The sequence below is a fragment of the Cygnus atratus genome, chromosome 4 (assembly GCF_013377495.2).
Source record: "Cygnus atratus isolate AKBS03 ecotype Queensland, Australia chromosome 4, CAtr_DNAZoo_HiC_assembly, whole genome shotgun sequence".
In the NCBI taxonomy this organism is placed as follows: domain Eukaryota; kingdom Metazoa; phylum Chordata; class Aves; order Anseriformes; family Anatidae; genus Cygnus; species Cygnus atratus.
The window spans coordinates 11,802,402-11,816,071 of record NC_066365.1 but is presented as its reverse complement, the minus strand read 5'-3'; the positions used below and the strand labels follow the sequence as shown (position 1 = coordinate 11,816,071).

The following is a 13,670-nucleotide window of genomic DNA, read 5'->3' as shown; positions in this document are numbered from 1 at the left end:
AAAGCAGCGAGGCCAGCAGGGTGAGGGAGGGGATTGTCCCCCTCTGCTCTGCCCTTGTGAGACCCCACCTGGAGTGCTGTGTTCAGCTCTGGGTAGTGTAGTGATAGGACATGGGGGAATGGTTACATATAAGGAAGAAATTCTTCTCTCAGAGGGTGGTGAGGCACCAGCACAGGCTGCCCAGAGAAGCTGTGGATGCCCCATCCCTGGAGGTGCCCAAGGCCGGGCTGGATGGAGCTTTTGGCAACCTATTTAGAGGAAGGTGTCCCTGTCCCCTCGACACCTTTGTCCGGAGCGGCTCACTCGCGAAATACTCGTTCCCCTCAGCTGGGGCTGTGGCCGTACCCACGCTGAGGGACGGGACCAGGCCCAGCCCCGAGCAGCCCGGCCCTGCCGCCACCGCCGGCCCCGGCGGAGCCGCCCGCCGCCCCGCCCGCCGCCGCCGCCGCCGCCGCCGTGCGCTGCCGGCCATTGGCAGCCCCGCGCCGCCCCTCCCGGCGGTGGAAGGGGCCGGACTTCCTCGTCGCCGCGGCGGCAGCGGCGGGGCTGGCGGCAGGTGAGCGGGCGGGGGGCCGCGGCGTGGCGCGGGGCGGCGCGGGGGGCGCCCCTCGGGGCCCGGCCCTGGCGGGGGAGCGGGGCCTCGCGTGGGGCCGCCCAGCCGGGCCCCTCGGGGCTCCCGGAGCCGGCCCGGGCGGAGGGGAGGGCGGCCAGGCAGGGCCGGGGGCTCGTCAGCGCGGCTGCTTCACCGTCGGGGGCGGCTGCCCGGGGGGTGCCGCGCCGGGGGGCGCAGCCGGCCCTGAGGTGGGCACCGGGAGGCGGCCCGGGGGGGCCGAGGGCCTCCGGTTTAACTCCTTCGTCGTCGCACCTCGCTGCTTCATGCTCTGGGGCCTGCGCTGCGCTGGGGCAAAAAGGGAGAAGAAAGCGGGCTCGGTGACAGAAGGGAGCGGTACGCCCCTTCGTTGTGGGGCTGCTGGGAAAGGGAGCTGAAACCTCAAAAACGACGGGGAAGGGAAAAGGCTGCTCGTGCCCGCCTTGCCAGCAGGCAGGCCTCTTTGTTTAGGGATCGCTCTGTGCCGAATGGTGCTTGTTGTGAGCACGATATTTACCTAACTGGCTCTCCCAGAAAGCGTGCAGTTGCTGTCATGGCTGTAGCTTGTGTGTGTGTTCATGTGAGCACGTGAAGAACCTGCATATGTCATGACAGCTGTTTAAAAAAAAGGACAAAAACCGTTTTCTGGTCTCCTGTCATCATCTTACACACACTGTCACGGCTATAGCTTATGCATATGTTCATATGAGCATGTGAAGAGACTACATGTCATTAAAAAAAGGACAAAATAAAACATCTCCTGTCATGATCTTACATGCGCTGTTATTATTTTCCAATAATCCTCTAAGCCACCAGGGTTGGTTCCTTACTAAAGGATGTATGCTTAAGCATGTCAGCTGAGTCTTATTATAGCGAGTCTTATTATAGCGAAGATCTCCCAATCACAGCAGTTCTCCTCAAAAAAACTCCCCGCTGTACCACGTCTCCTTGTCTCTAGCTGTGCTGTGCACATCCTTCAGTGATTCAGGGGTGAGTTGTTCCTGGAATGAGGATGTTGAACATTCCCTCCCCCCCTTTTTTTTGGTGTGGTTACATACAGGGAGTCTGCAAATGAGCAGTTCTGCTGCATTGCATCCGTTCTTATCTCTAAAACATGAATACAAAGCTGGCTATTTTGTGACCAGTGAAGAGCGGGAATAGGTGCAGCGGTTGACTCTTTATCTCTTCATAATCCAATTTTAAAAAGGGTCAGGAACTGTAATGCCCTAACTGATGCATTTTAAAGACCTTTTCCTAAGGGCTTGTCCTATAAAAAGCTGGATTTCTATCTTTAAGATGTATCTAGCTGAGCGCTAGGAATAACATTGAAAACTCAGGTAAGTGAATATGAATTTTATCCATTTTTGTGTGTATATGTGCATGTCTACGTTATAGCCTACTTGCCGTAAAAGCTTTTTATATACTCATTTTAGTATAAGGAGGATATGTAGGAGGAGTTTGCAGTGTAGAATGGCTATTTTGTTCTTCCGCTGATGTCAGAGGAATAACTGCCTTGACCAGAATGGGAAACGAAGCGTGAATCTTTGTTCAAAGCTGTGTTTCTGGACACAGCTCCTGCTCGAACACACGATGTATTAAGGCTTGCAGCAGCTTTGCATGCTGTATTGGTGGTGGTGGGGTGACAGCACAGGGCACAACAGCACATTAAAACAATTGTGGTTTTAGAGATGTGTTATGTTTTCAAAATAAAACATACACGGCATACCAGGCCATTGGGAAACAGCCGGCTGTGTCTGTGTGCTCGAATGGAAAGTGGCTATGTTGGTTTTCACTCTTTGAGTGGAAAGTGCTGCCTGGAATAGAGCTGCACATGGATTTATCAGCAAAATGTTCAGAGGGTGGGACTCAAAAGGACATGTTTGCAGAACTAATCAAAAATCCATTTAAGGTCAGATTTTCTACAGTTTCTGGCATGCCTCATTGTCTGCTCTAGGGATTGTTAGACTTTAGGTGCTTCAGAAAATCTGACAGCTAGCATGAATGGGTTCTGAGCTTCTTTGAGATGTCACCCTAGTAATTCATATGAATCACTGGGAGTCTGGCCTCTTCCTACTTCAAGTTATGTCTTAACAATGGGAAAAAACATCATTTGCTAATTGCATGCACACCCCCTGCCCAGTACTGAAACTGCTTGTGTGGAATATTAACACAAGGAAATTAATTAAAGTATTTTTAGCATTTTAAATGAAATTAGCATCTGGAAAGAAGACTGTGACCCATGGGGAGCAGACTGTTCAGAAACCTTTTTAGAAAGGTATCCTAAATTAATATTTAGCTCATGTTGTACAATGTCACTGTAGTTCAAGTTGTAGAGCGCTGAAGTCTTTTCAGCTCAGAGGCAACGTCCGCTTAGAGCAGCAAGGAGAGCGATCTGTGGATCTTCAGGGTTGCTCTCGTTGTGAAGCTGCTTATACCTTTGTAATAAGGAGGTTCCCCAGGATGAGAGAAATGGTAGCCTGAGATTTTTTTGCTGTTTCAGATGTCAGGCTTGAAATGATTCTGTGCCTTTGTGTTGTCACCTGCAAGAAGTTGCTTATGCTGTTTTTTGTGCTGTTTGTTGGTTTTCTTTTTTAGGCAGAACATGAAGTTCCCTATAAATATAGCAGTTGTGTCATTTGAAGCATAAGCACGTGCATGACTTCAGTGTTACTGCGTCCCACGGCATTCCTATTCCTGGTGTAGGAAATAGTGTAGCTAGCACAGAGGGTGTCTTCCATGAGCCATCTGAGGGCAACCAAGCACAGAGTATGTGCAGCAATGGGTTTGCCAGCTGGACAGAGCCTTGTCACCTCCTGCTTTTTAAACTGGGGGTGCCTTGCAGCTGGCCGGTGACAATTAATTATATGTGGGGTGTGAGTGAAATGGGTTATGCGAAAAAGGAGCAGAGGCTCTTAGAAATAAATGGGATTCAGTGCGTACTTTAGGGCACCTGATAAGAGATCCTAGCAAACAGTTTGTGGCAGGAAATTGCACCGCTGATGGACTGCAGCTGGAAAATCCTATCCTCTCCCTCTCCTGTCTGGCTCAGCCCTGCCGAGGTGGAGGTGACCGCACCTGACTGCGTGACCGCAGCTGGCGGGCGAGGGGAGCCTGGTAGGAGATGAACACGCAATGCTTAGGACTTGGATTATGAAAGGCTTTGCTGCTAATACCTAGAGCTTGAATTAGCACCGAGCTTTGGAAACCAACTGAGTTGCATGTGTTTCCTGTCTACTCTGAGTGGGAAAATAAATCTGATTTTTTCTGAGGAATTCTCTGGTGCTTTGAGGGTTGTCTCTGGCTTTTAGATCCTGTACTGACATCGTAAGTGTTGCTGCAGCTGTAAATTGCTTTAGTTTGGAAGTTGGCATGGTAAATCGTAAGACTTGATGTTGAGGATCTTTCGTTTTCTTTTCTGCTCTTTCTTTTTTCTTCTCTTTACAAAGAAAAAGGGCTTTAATCAGTTTCTAGTTCAAGCAGGGGAGTTCTTGATGTCTTACTAGTACGGCATGTTTAACAAATGGCCCCGAAACACTGAGATTAGGAGTGACGAGGAAGCGTTACTAAAATCTGCGAGATGCTTGTTCTGGAACAAGGGCCGATCCCCCCCCAGCTCTTATGCAATAGAAAGCTGTTGCCATACCAAGTTCAGACTGTGCAATAACTCGGTCCCTTTACGTTGCTTTATTTTTTCCTTCCCGTTGTACTACACTATCTGAAATCCCCGACTTTCACTGCGTTCAGCACAAGAGATAACACCTGAGCTCTGGCAGGTTGCAGCGACGTTAGAGTTTTATATATCTGTTGCTGTCAGGGGCTGAGCTGTCAGCGTGCTGTTCTACTTGAACTGCTTTTTCTTGGAAAATTCTTGCTTCATCCACCCTTTCCCCTTGTTTCTCTTCCCAGGAAGAATACATGACTTGCTGAAAAGAGAGAAAATGCTATGCTGGGGTTACTCGTCTTTTGGACAACCTGGGATAGGTAGCAACCTCCAGGTCATCATTCCTGAACCGCAGGTGTACGGATTCATCCATGATAGAAATGTCAAGGAGGTGGCATGCGGAGGAAACCATTCCGTGTTCCTGTTAGAAGATGGGGAAGTGTATACCTGTGGCTTGAACACCAAAGGCCAGCTGGGGCATGAGAGCGAAGGAAGCAAGCCAGGTAAGTCTGCCTCTTACGCAGCTTCAAACTGGCTGAGGCTGGGGGGCTGAGAAGACTAGGGAAGGTGCTCTGTGTTGATTGCCGTGGAGCTGGAACAGCCAACAGAGCTGAAGATCACGTCGTAACATAGCGATGCTGAATGGTATTTGCTGGCTCTGGAAAGCTACAGCTGGGCAGTATGGGTGGGGAGACGTCTGCTCGCTTTGTATGGGAAATGCATCAAGAAGCAGAGGTGAGTGAAGGTGGTCTCAGGACAGGTGTTTTTATTTGGCTTTATGGTGCCTTGCGATAAAAGGGCCATGAGCCACAAGCGTCTTCTGCTCTGTCTTTCCAATTGTGCTGCATTCTTATGCCTACTCTCATTCAACTGTTGCTGGGAATTTTGTCATTTACATCAAAGCGAAATAGACCTGTGTTGGGCATAGTTACGGATAACAAACTTGCTTTTGGCCGAGAGAGTTTATGAATTTTGTTTTCTGCTCTTGCAAATCTCTTGTCAACGTATGCCTTTCCCCCTTCATGGTTTCTTAAGCCAGAAGAAGGTCGTTGTAGCTTTGTGGTCCCCAAACTCAAATTGAATAACATCAAGGCATGCAGGGGACCAGCATCTTTTGAAGGCTATAAAAAAAAATGCTTGAGGAGTTCAGAAGGGCGGAGCGGTCTCTGTCGTGTTGCCCAGGTCTGTGCTCAAAGAGGAAGCAGCTCCCTTTTATCTCTCATGCTTTGGGGTGGAGGTGGGGTACGGGAGGGAGGGAGATGGAGACATATGCTGCCATTATGTTAAAAGCTTCAGTTACTGCTTTTAAGAATATGTGATCATGCTGTTCAGTCAGAGACAGTTACTACCCAAGATGATGTCTGCTTATGAATAAAATTCTAGGAATCTGCAATACAATACACTCAACATCGATCTAACCTTTTTTTCCTTGAAAAGCTTGCAGGTTTTACTAATGACTAAGGGGGAAAAGAGTTGTTCTGTATGCAGCAAGTTTTTTTTTTTTTTTTGAAGACTCTGGTCCCCTTAACTATGTATTCCAAATAATTAATTTGTTTTTCTTCCGCCTTCCATTTACATAGAGGGTACTATTTCAATTTTGCTTCTCATTCGTGCTGCTTACAAAAACATCAAACAGGAACAGTTGTTTCAGTAATTCCTCTTAGAGGAGTCCTTTAGGGAGCACCTTTTGAAATGAAAGATGCTTTTAAATTTGTTTTGTATTGTGTTTATTATCACACTGACTGAGCTTGTGGATGTAATGCAGAGATAGGATGGCAACCAATGAGCTGATTTTTGTGCCTCTCCACTGCAGGGAGCAGAGATTACTGAGGGAATATTTTCCGCCGAATGAGTATGAATTGATGGAGATTTCTTTTCTGGAAGTGTCCTTTCCTGATGTTACTACTTAGGAGAATTAATTCAGAGATCTTCATGGTAAAGAGTTAAGAGTCCACTGTTCTGCAAAATCAGTCTGAGTTTGCTCAATTTCCTGAGCATCATCAAGTGTTACCATGCATTAAGTCTCCAGTGCATAGCGATAATTTTGAATTGCAGTAGTTTAAGGAAACAAGAAGCTTTTTTCTAACTGTACCTCTAAACTTCCTCTTTAGCCCTGTAATCCCACTTAGATTTGGTTCTCTTCAGGTCTGTCATGATGTCTTGACTCCCTGTAATGAAAAGCATGTTTTATCTGAATGTGCGTATGTGTGCTAGGCCCAGATACCCGAGGTAAAGGCTGCTGTGGAATTTGGGCTAAATTATAGAGGTGTGTGAGATAGCCAGCTGGTTTTTAGACATTTGTAAAGCTTTAGACACGTGTTAGTCTTTGAGATGTTGAACGTGTTTTCTGTTACAGGGATTTGTTCTCTGCAGCTCATTCAGACTACTGCCAGTGGGGAATAAAAAAGAAGTGTTGGGGGGGCTTTGGTAATTAATGTCCCGAGGGAGTTTCAGAAAAGTGTCTGGCACCAAAGTTGCCTTGAACCTTCCCTCTGGTAGCAAACAGCAGGCAAAACCCTGGTGTTACAGATTTCCTGCTTGGATGCAGAAGTGCAGGGTAGTATTGTCTCAGTTTATGTTGTAGAATCTCAGTGCTCATTGCTGCAGGGGCTGCAAATATCATGTCCAATCTCAAATATCATTATATCCAGTCTCACTACATAATCCGTGTCACTTGAATTTCTCTGAATGCAGTGGCCTTGCTTTTCAAGCGTAAATTTACTTGCTCTGAACTTCAGCGCGGAGCTAAAGTGGCCAGAAACACTGATGCCCACTGTGGTGTGCCTGTAAATCATAAACTGTGTAACAGCTGAGAATTCAGATGTGTGACCTGTTTGTAAGGACAGTCTGTATGGATCTTCCTCTTTTAGCCTCTTCCTTGTTGGGGAGAAGCCAGCTGGGAGGCCCTGGTTGCTCAGGAGCAGGAGGAGAAGTGGCAGGGCTTGTGTTTGGTGGAAGCAGCCGTGGAAGTGGGCAAGTCACGGATGAGGAGGCGTGGCTGCTGCCTTGAATAGGTAAGGTCTAGAAGCACGTACAGCTGGGATGACAGCGGTAGGAGAATGTGATTTTTGGGAAGGGGGAAACTAACCAGAATGGTTGAGGTTGGAAGGGACCTCTGGAGGCAATCTTGGTTGGAAGAGGTGCAACCCCCGTGCTCGAGCAGGACCACCAAGGGTAGGTAGCCCAGGACCACATCCAGACAGCTTTTGAAGACCTCCGAGGAGGGAGACTCGACAGCCTCTTAGGGCAAGCTGTGCCGGTGCTCCGTCGTCTGCACAGCACAGAAGTGTTTCGTGATGTCCAGACAGAACCTCTTGAGTTTCAGCTGGTGCCCGTTGCCTTTTGTCCTGGCACTGGGCACCACAGGAAACAGCACGGCTCTGTCCTCTTTGCACCCTCCCTTTGCTGTATTTATATGCAGTGATAAGATCACCCCGAGTCTTCTCTTCTCCAGGCTGATCAGTCCCAGCTTTCTCAGCCTGTCCTCGTGAAAGAGATGCCCCAGTTGCTTCGTTGTTTTCACGGCCTTTTGTTGGACCATCTCCATTAGCTCCATGCCTCTCCAGGACTGGGGAGCCCAGAACTGGAGACTGTACTGCAGGTGTGGCCTCACCAGTGCTGAGTAGAGGGCAGGGATCCCCTCCCTCGACCTGTTGGTGGTACTTTGCCTAATGCAGCCATGGGATACTGTTACATGGCAAGGGCATGGCGCTGACCCGTGTTCAACTTGGTGTTCACGAGGTTCCCCCAGCTCCTCTTTGAAAAGTTGCTTTCCAGCTGAAAACAGCTGCTCCTGCAGCAGTTCTGTGAAGAAATGCTTACTCTCTTAACACCTGACCTGCCTTTTAAACAGCTGATTGCCTATGTAAACTCCTGAAAAAGAAATAGAGATATGAGCATCTGTACTTTTCTCAGAATGCTCTTCAAATCTTACAGCAGAGAAAGGGGAATTATTCTGTGCATTTATACGCTTCTGATCTTGCTTCTGCCCTATGAACTAATTCATTCTTTGTGGTTTGACTGGCCTGTTACACAGAATAACCTCAGTTAAATGACTGAATTTCATGTCCTTGAACACCTTTACTGCAGAAACACAATAAAATCTTTCAAGTTCCTGAGGTTTGTGTTAATCTGTGTCCTACTTGAGTGTTCAAATGAATCACTTGCACTTTAGCCCTCTGATGGTAGTATGTACTTGACACTTTTTTCCTTTTGACATGTTTGTATCCAAAAGACTAGTTTGTGTTCTGAAGGGAAAAAAAAAAGTGAAGTGCATCCAGGTGATGACAGTCTGCTTTTGTTCTACATCCAGTTGCAAGCTGTGAGACCAGTTTTTCAGCCAACACCTTCCATTTTGCTTCTTAAGTACTGTCGCTAGAGTAAATGTTTTCAGGAAGAGCTTTCTCCAAAAGCTGTCTTATGAGTTGGGGTTGGGCTTGAGTGTGTAAACATTTTTTTACTAACCCAAAAGATGGGGTGTTCAAGTTACATCAAACCTCTGTACTACTGAAAGCTACTGAATCTAAGAATAAATAAAAACTCTTTTGTAAGTGTTCAATGGGAGTGTGTTAATCCCTCCCTTTCCCAGTCACCCGCCTTCTGTGCAGTAATATTTTCAAACAGGACTTGTGAAACTGATTGGGATGTCATCGAAAGCAAGGACAAATGTGTTGCAGTGCCTGCACTGTACAGATGTGACTTTTCAGGAACATGTGGCATTGTTCTGCTCCTGTGCAAATTGCTGCAGGATTGATTTAAGGAGGAACCAAGCGAGCAGGCCAAGTGCTTTTGGAAATTCTGGGCTTCTTAATCAAAGCCTTCCTTCTAGAAGACAATATAAAATGCCTCTGTGAAGGCTAAACGTTTCCTGTTTCTGTGCAAAACTGCTCTGATAACCTGAAAAGATGGCTAAATAGCACCCGTCCAGTTACAAAAAGTGGAGCAAACCCCTTAGGTCTTGCTCGCAGCGTGTGGTATATGAAGTAATGCTCTCTGTACTGCAAGGACTCGAAGGTGCTTCAGTTAGATCCCTCAGCTCAGACACGGTCACAGGGTGGAAGGACATGGGTACAGCAGTCATCTGTCTGCAGGACTGACCACAGAATGGCCGAGGTGGGAAGGGACCTCTGGAGATCATCTGGTCCAACCCCCCCTCTGGGCAGCCTGTCCCAGTGCTCTGTCACCCTCACGGTAAAGAAGTGCCCCTCATATTCAGCCGGAACCTCCCGTGCTTCAGTTTGTGCCCGTTGCCTCTCATCCTGTCACTGGGCACCACTGAAGAGTCTGGCCCCATCCTCTTGACACCCTCCCTGCAGATATATCTGTACGTCGATCAGTTCCCCTCTCAGTCCTCTTTTCTCCGTGCTAAACAGGCTTGGAGACACAGCAAGCACGTAACACCATCTTAGAGAAAGGCTCGGCAAGGAGGAGGAAGGTGGTGGCAGCAAAACGGTGGGGCTAGCGTCAGCAGGGCGGTTCCAGCTGCCTACGTGTTGTGCACCTCATCGTGGCAGAGACTGTCTGCAGACACAAAGGCGTGTTCCCGAAGCTGTCCTCTGGTGTTATTGCTGACAAACCACAGCTCCAGAGGCGGTGTGAATGAAGCCAGGGGAGCTGCCTTGGTTCCCGTGCTTCCTCGCATGCTGGCTGGGTTAGATTATAGTTTCAGAGGCACCTGATAGCTTCAGAAATTCTGTATATTTGCTTAAGTAGTCTATAAAGTCTGATTTCCTCCTCTCCAGTCCCAGACGCCAGATGTTCTTCGTGGCAGTTGTGACCACGAGAGGACTACGTGGTGAGAGCTGAAAGTGTGCAGAAGGCAATCAGAGGGTGATGCATGGGGGCTTTAAAGGAGAGAGGAAGAGGCGAAAAGGCCCTGACAAACAGCACGTTTTTTTTCCCCTCTGCAGTTACCAGTTTCCAAGTGTCAGCACCACGCTTCACAGGGAGTGGTGTTTCCTGGAAAAGGTGCTGAGTGTATCGGTGATCCTTATGCTGGTAAAAGCAATGAGTAACTAAGGCATCGGTGAGGGAGTGCTGACAAAATAAGGAGCAACCTTCACAAGCGGAGGGAGAAATCTTGGGCGTACTTCTCTCTTTGCACACTTTGGGTCGCAAGCATTTCAGGTGCTGCAGCTTGTTTTTTCTCTTCTCCTCTTTCCACTGAAACACTCAAACGTGATTTAATGCTCAGCTGACTTCATTAGGACTGAAATCACGAAGCTCACCACAGCCTCGAAATACAGCTGGGATGTCCATATGCAGAATCACCTCCGGGATATGCTAGTGGAGACTGAGGAATCAGCAGTGAGCTGAAGGATCCTACTGAATGTATGAAAATCTTGTCAGAGAGCTTGAGGATCCACTGTTTACGTGTTTTTTGTACCGTGTCTTAACGGAATGCTGGTGACTGATACATTTGGGCTGTAGTATTTTTCTCATTTTGATGGAGTGCCTGTTGAATTCACTAGCAGGGTTTTCACCGAGTTTTTGGCTGTTGGTTCAGGTGTTCATAAGTGCTAATGGTGTTAGTGTCACCTTGCTGGATGGCTTCACGTGTCATCGTCATTTATCTCCCAAAGGAAACAACTCGGCTCCTTTCATGTAAGAATTTAGAAGTCTTGTCAGTACTCAGAAAACAAAGGCAACGAGGGTGAAGTTTAGGTTGCTATTGGTATCTGATGAAATGTTCAGCTGCCTCGTGCATTAAAATGTTGGATATCACACTTCTTATTTTTAGACTTTGGTCGCGCGGTGCTCAGACATCCTCAGTGTGGCTGTGGACTATGTTAACAGCCATGGCAATGCGAAGAAACAGGCCCATCTATCCTCAGGTTTGACAGCTGCTATGATTTAACTCAGAGGAATTTCAACAGGTTTTTTTTTTTCGTTTCTTTTTTTTTTTTCCCTCCCCTGTGTTTCTACTGCCATCTATTATCTGGGCAAGGTAGTAAGATACCTAACGTAGAGACTCAGCCCTTTCCTAGCAGAAAGAAACAATCAAGAGGGACAAATGCTATGAGTTGCTTATTGTCAAGCTGGGGAGGACACGAGGAGCTTCACTTAGGTGTCCAAGAGGACTGATACCGCTTGAAACTCTTCCAAGCAACAGCTGCTTATCACTAGGGGAGAAAACCAGAATTTGCCACTGAAGGTGTAGCGTTAGGGCTGATAGTTTCTCTCCACTGATTTCAGACAGAAGAAGCCATCTGGTGCTGTCCATGTACACCACAGGACACTTAGGGCTGAAAGATTTTGCCACATCCTCTAGCAAAAGCTTGTCTAGCAACTGGAAGCTAGGCATAGAAAAAATATACCCGCTCTCTGGTAAACTTAGGAGGAGTAGAAAATGTGATCAGTAATTCATTGTCTGCACTCCTAATCAGTGCCATATAATTGGGTGCTTTGTGCTTCCAGCAGTCTCAGACACCAAAGATCTTGTATTGTAGCTTTTCAACATCACTGGAACTAAGTATAAGCCCTCTTTTATAAATTCGGAAGCTGCAGACTGAAGGTGAGCTTTTCATGATTTTTCACTTTTGGCCAAGCTTTACTGCAGTTTCCAGCACCTTCAAGATAAATCACCTTGACTGTCAGAGCTGAGTTACGCAAGCATATAGCAGCTGTCCTCGACTTTTGTTGGAGTATGGCTGCGATGCACAGGACAGGCAAGAAAATGCTAGAGCAGCGCTGGGAATCATGGCTGTCATGATCCAAAAAATTGCTGTCCTGAAAGTGTTTTGCCTGGACCTCGTTCTTTATTCCAATTTATATTTTATGAAAAGACCTGACAAGGTTGAGACCAAAAGAAGTCAAACCTTGGTATGTCTGTTTATGCTGAGGTGAAATGGACAGCAAAGAGAAGTGAAAACAGGAACTCCACTAGGTAGGACTAACTGATAAATGACTTCTGGGCATTGGTGCTGTGTTGAGACAGCTGATGGCTTCCGAAATAAAAGTTTGGGAGTTTGGGTCAATGTGTACTTCGGTACTTCCTGGAACTAGTTTTTTTTTTTTTTTTTTTTTTTTTTTTTAAGTTTTATGGCATGTTGAAACTCTGTTGCGTAGCTCCTTCAGCCCTTCCCTGTTGCTTTCAGTTCTGCTCACCTTTGTGCGGAAGACCCAATACCAAGAACAAACTTCACCTGTTGCATCGCTCACCTGCGTGCAGTGATGCATCTTTCCTAAGGAACGAACAATGGTGCTGTGATGCTCTGAAAATTAACCAAAAATTTGTACCAACGGCTAAAACACCTCCTACCCTTTCCTCATTTCAAAATACGAGGATAACAAAGAAGGATTTGCCAGATGTTTTGGTGTACCACCTGTATTAGCAGGGAGATAGCATATTTCGTGGTTTGGCATGCCTGAGGGTGAACTGGAACCCTTGCTGGACTGCCTGGGCAGTCCCTGTGGCCCAGGGGAAGGCTGGCTTTTTTGCATCTCTCAAAGTAGGTACGTGTGTGCCTGTACAACTTAAACTGTTGGGGGTTTACATTTCTCTGTAACTTCGCAGGCAAGCTGCAATACGCAGTGTTTTAGGAATGTGCTATGGTGAGATAGGCCAAAATTTTGGTGAGATAGGCTAAAATTTTTAAGAGCAAAGGTCTTAAACTCCAAGACAGGCATATTGTTTATTCTGTCTGTGGTTATTCAGCAAGCCCAGATGTGGCTACACCCTGCTTCTTGGGTGAACAATGCAGTCCTTGAAGGCTATCAGTGACATAGGGCAGCCCTTCGAAACAAGTCAGTATTTGTTAGTCCCAAGAATGGCACGTGAAGCAAGGCCCGGTTTGTGCTGCCAAATCAAGCTGTGGGGACTGAAATACCCACTCTGGATTTCCAAACATTCTGGATGGCCTCACCTCCCACGGTTGTCTCTTTCAGGTTTGTGCTGTCCCCCAGAGTGCTGGCAGGTTGCAGAGACCAGCCGTGGAACCAGTGTAAGGGCTCAGGTGCTCTGAATGAGGGACAGACAGGCTCAGTGCACCCTAGCAAGCAAGCTTACAGTGAAGTGGCATGTTCGTGGAATGTGATGTGCAGATGAGAATGGCTTCATCCTGCCTTTTTTTTTTTTTTTCCAACTGTGGGATCACCTCCAGTGGGAGGTTTTGAACCTGCAGGTTCCCATACAGAAATGTTTTTGACTGAACCTAAGTGGTGTGTCAGGTTCATTGCAGCGGATATGATGTTTATGTCTTCTTATTTTCTGACTTCCAGACTTAGAAAGCAAGCCTTCTTAGGGGTGCCTTCCCTTTAAATTCGTGTAAGGCATTTAGATTGATTGGTATGCAGGTTTTGGTGCTAAATATGTTAATATTATCTGGGTTCCCTTGGTGTGGGATATCAATTTTACAGAATGCCAAGCAGATGTGAGAGGGGGACTTAGTAAAACTAATCACCACCTTGCAGCTTATGGAG

General features: G+C 47.1%; 1 protein-coding gene across 2 annotated transcripts in view; it reads left to right on the top strand.

The window, feature by feature from the left end:
* Nucleotides 1–447: 447 nt before the first annotated feature.
* The window catches only part of HERC3 (HECT and RLD domain containing E3 ubiquitin protein ligase 3), a 44,502-nt gene continuing 31,279 nt past the window's right edge, over nucleotides 448–13,670 (top strand). Inside the window, exons 1-2 of one of the 2 annotated variants that reach the window (XM_035543385.2) lie at nucleotides 448–556; nucleotides 4,496–4,753. In XM_035543385.2, the coding sequence (XP_035399278.1) occupies nucleotides 4,528–4,753 (226 nt within the window). In that variant the 5' untranslated portion in view covers nucleotides 448–556; nucleotides 4,496–4,527. Of the gene's footprint in view, nucleotides 557–1,724; nucleotides 1,927–4,495; nucleotides 4,754–13,670 lie in introns of those variants that run through there. The other variant, XM_035543393.2, reaches the window with a different exon arrangement.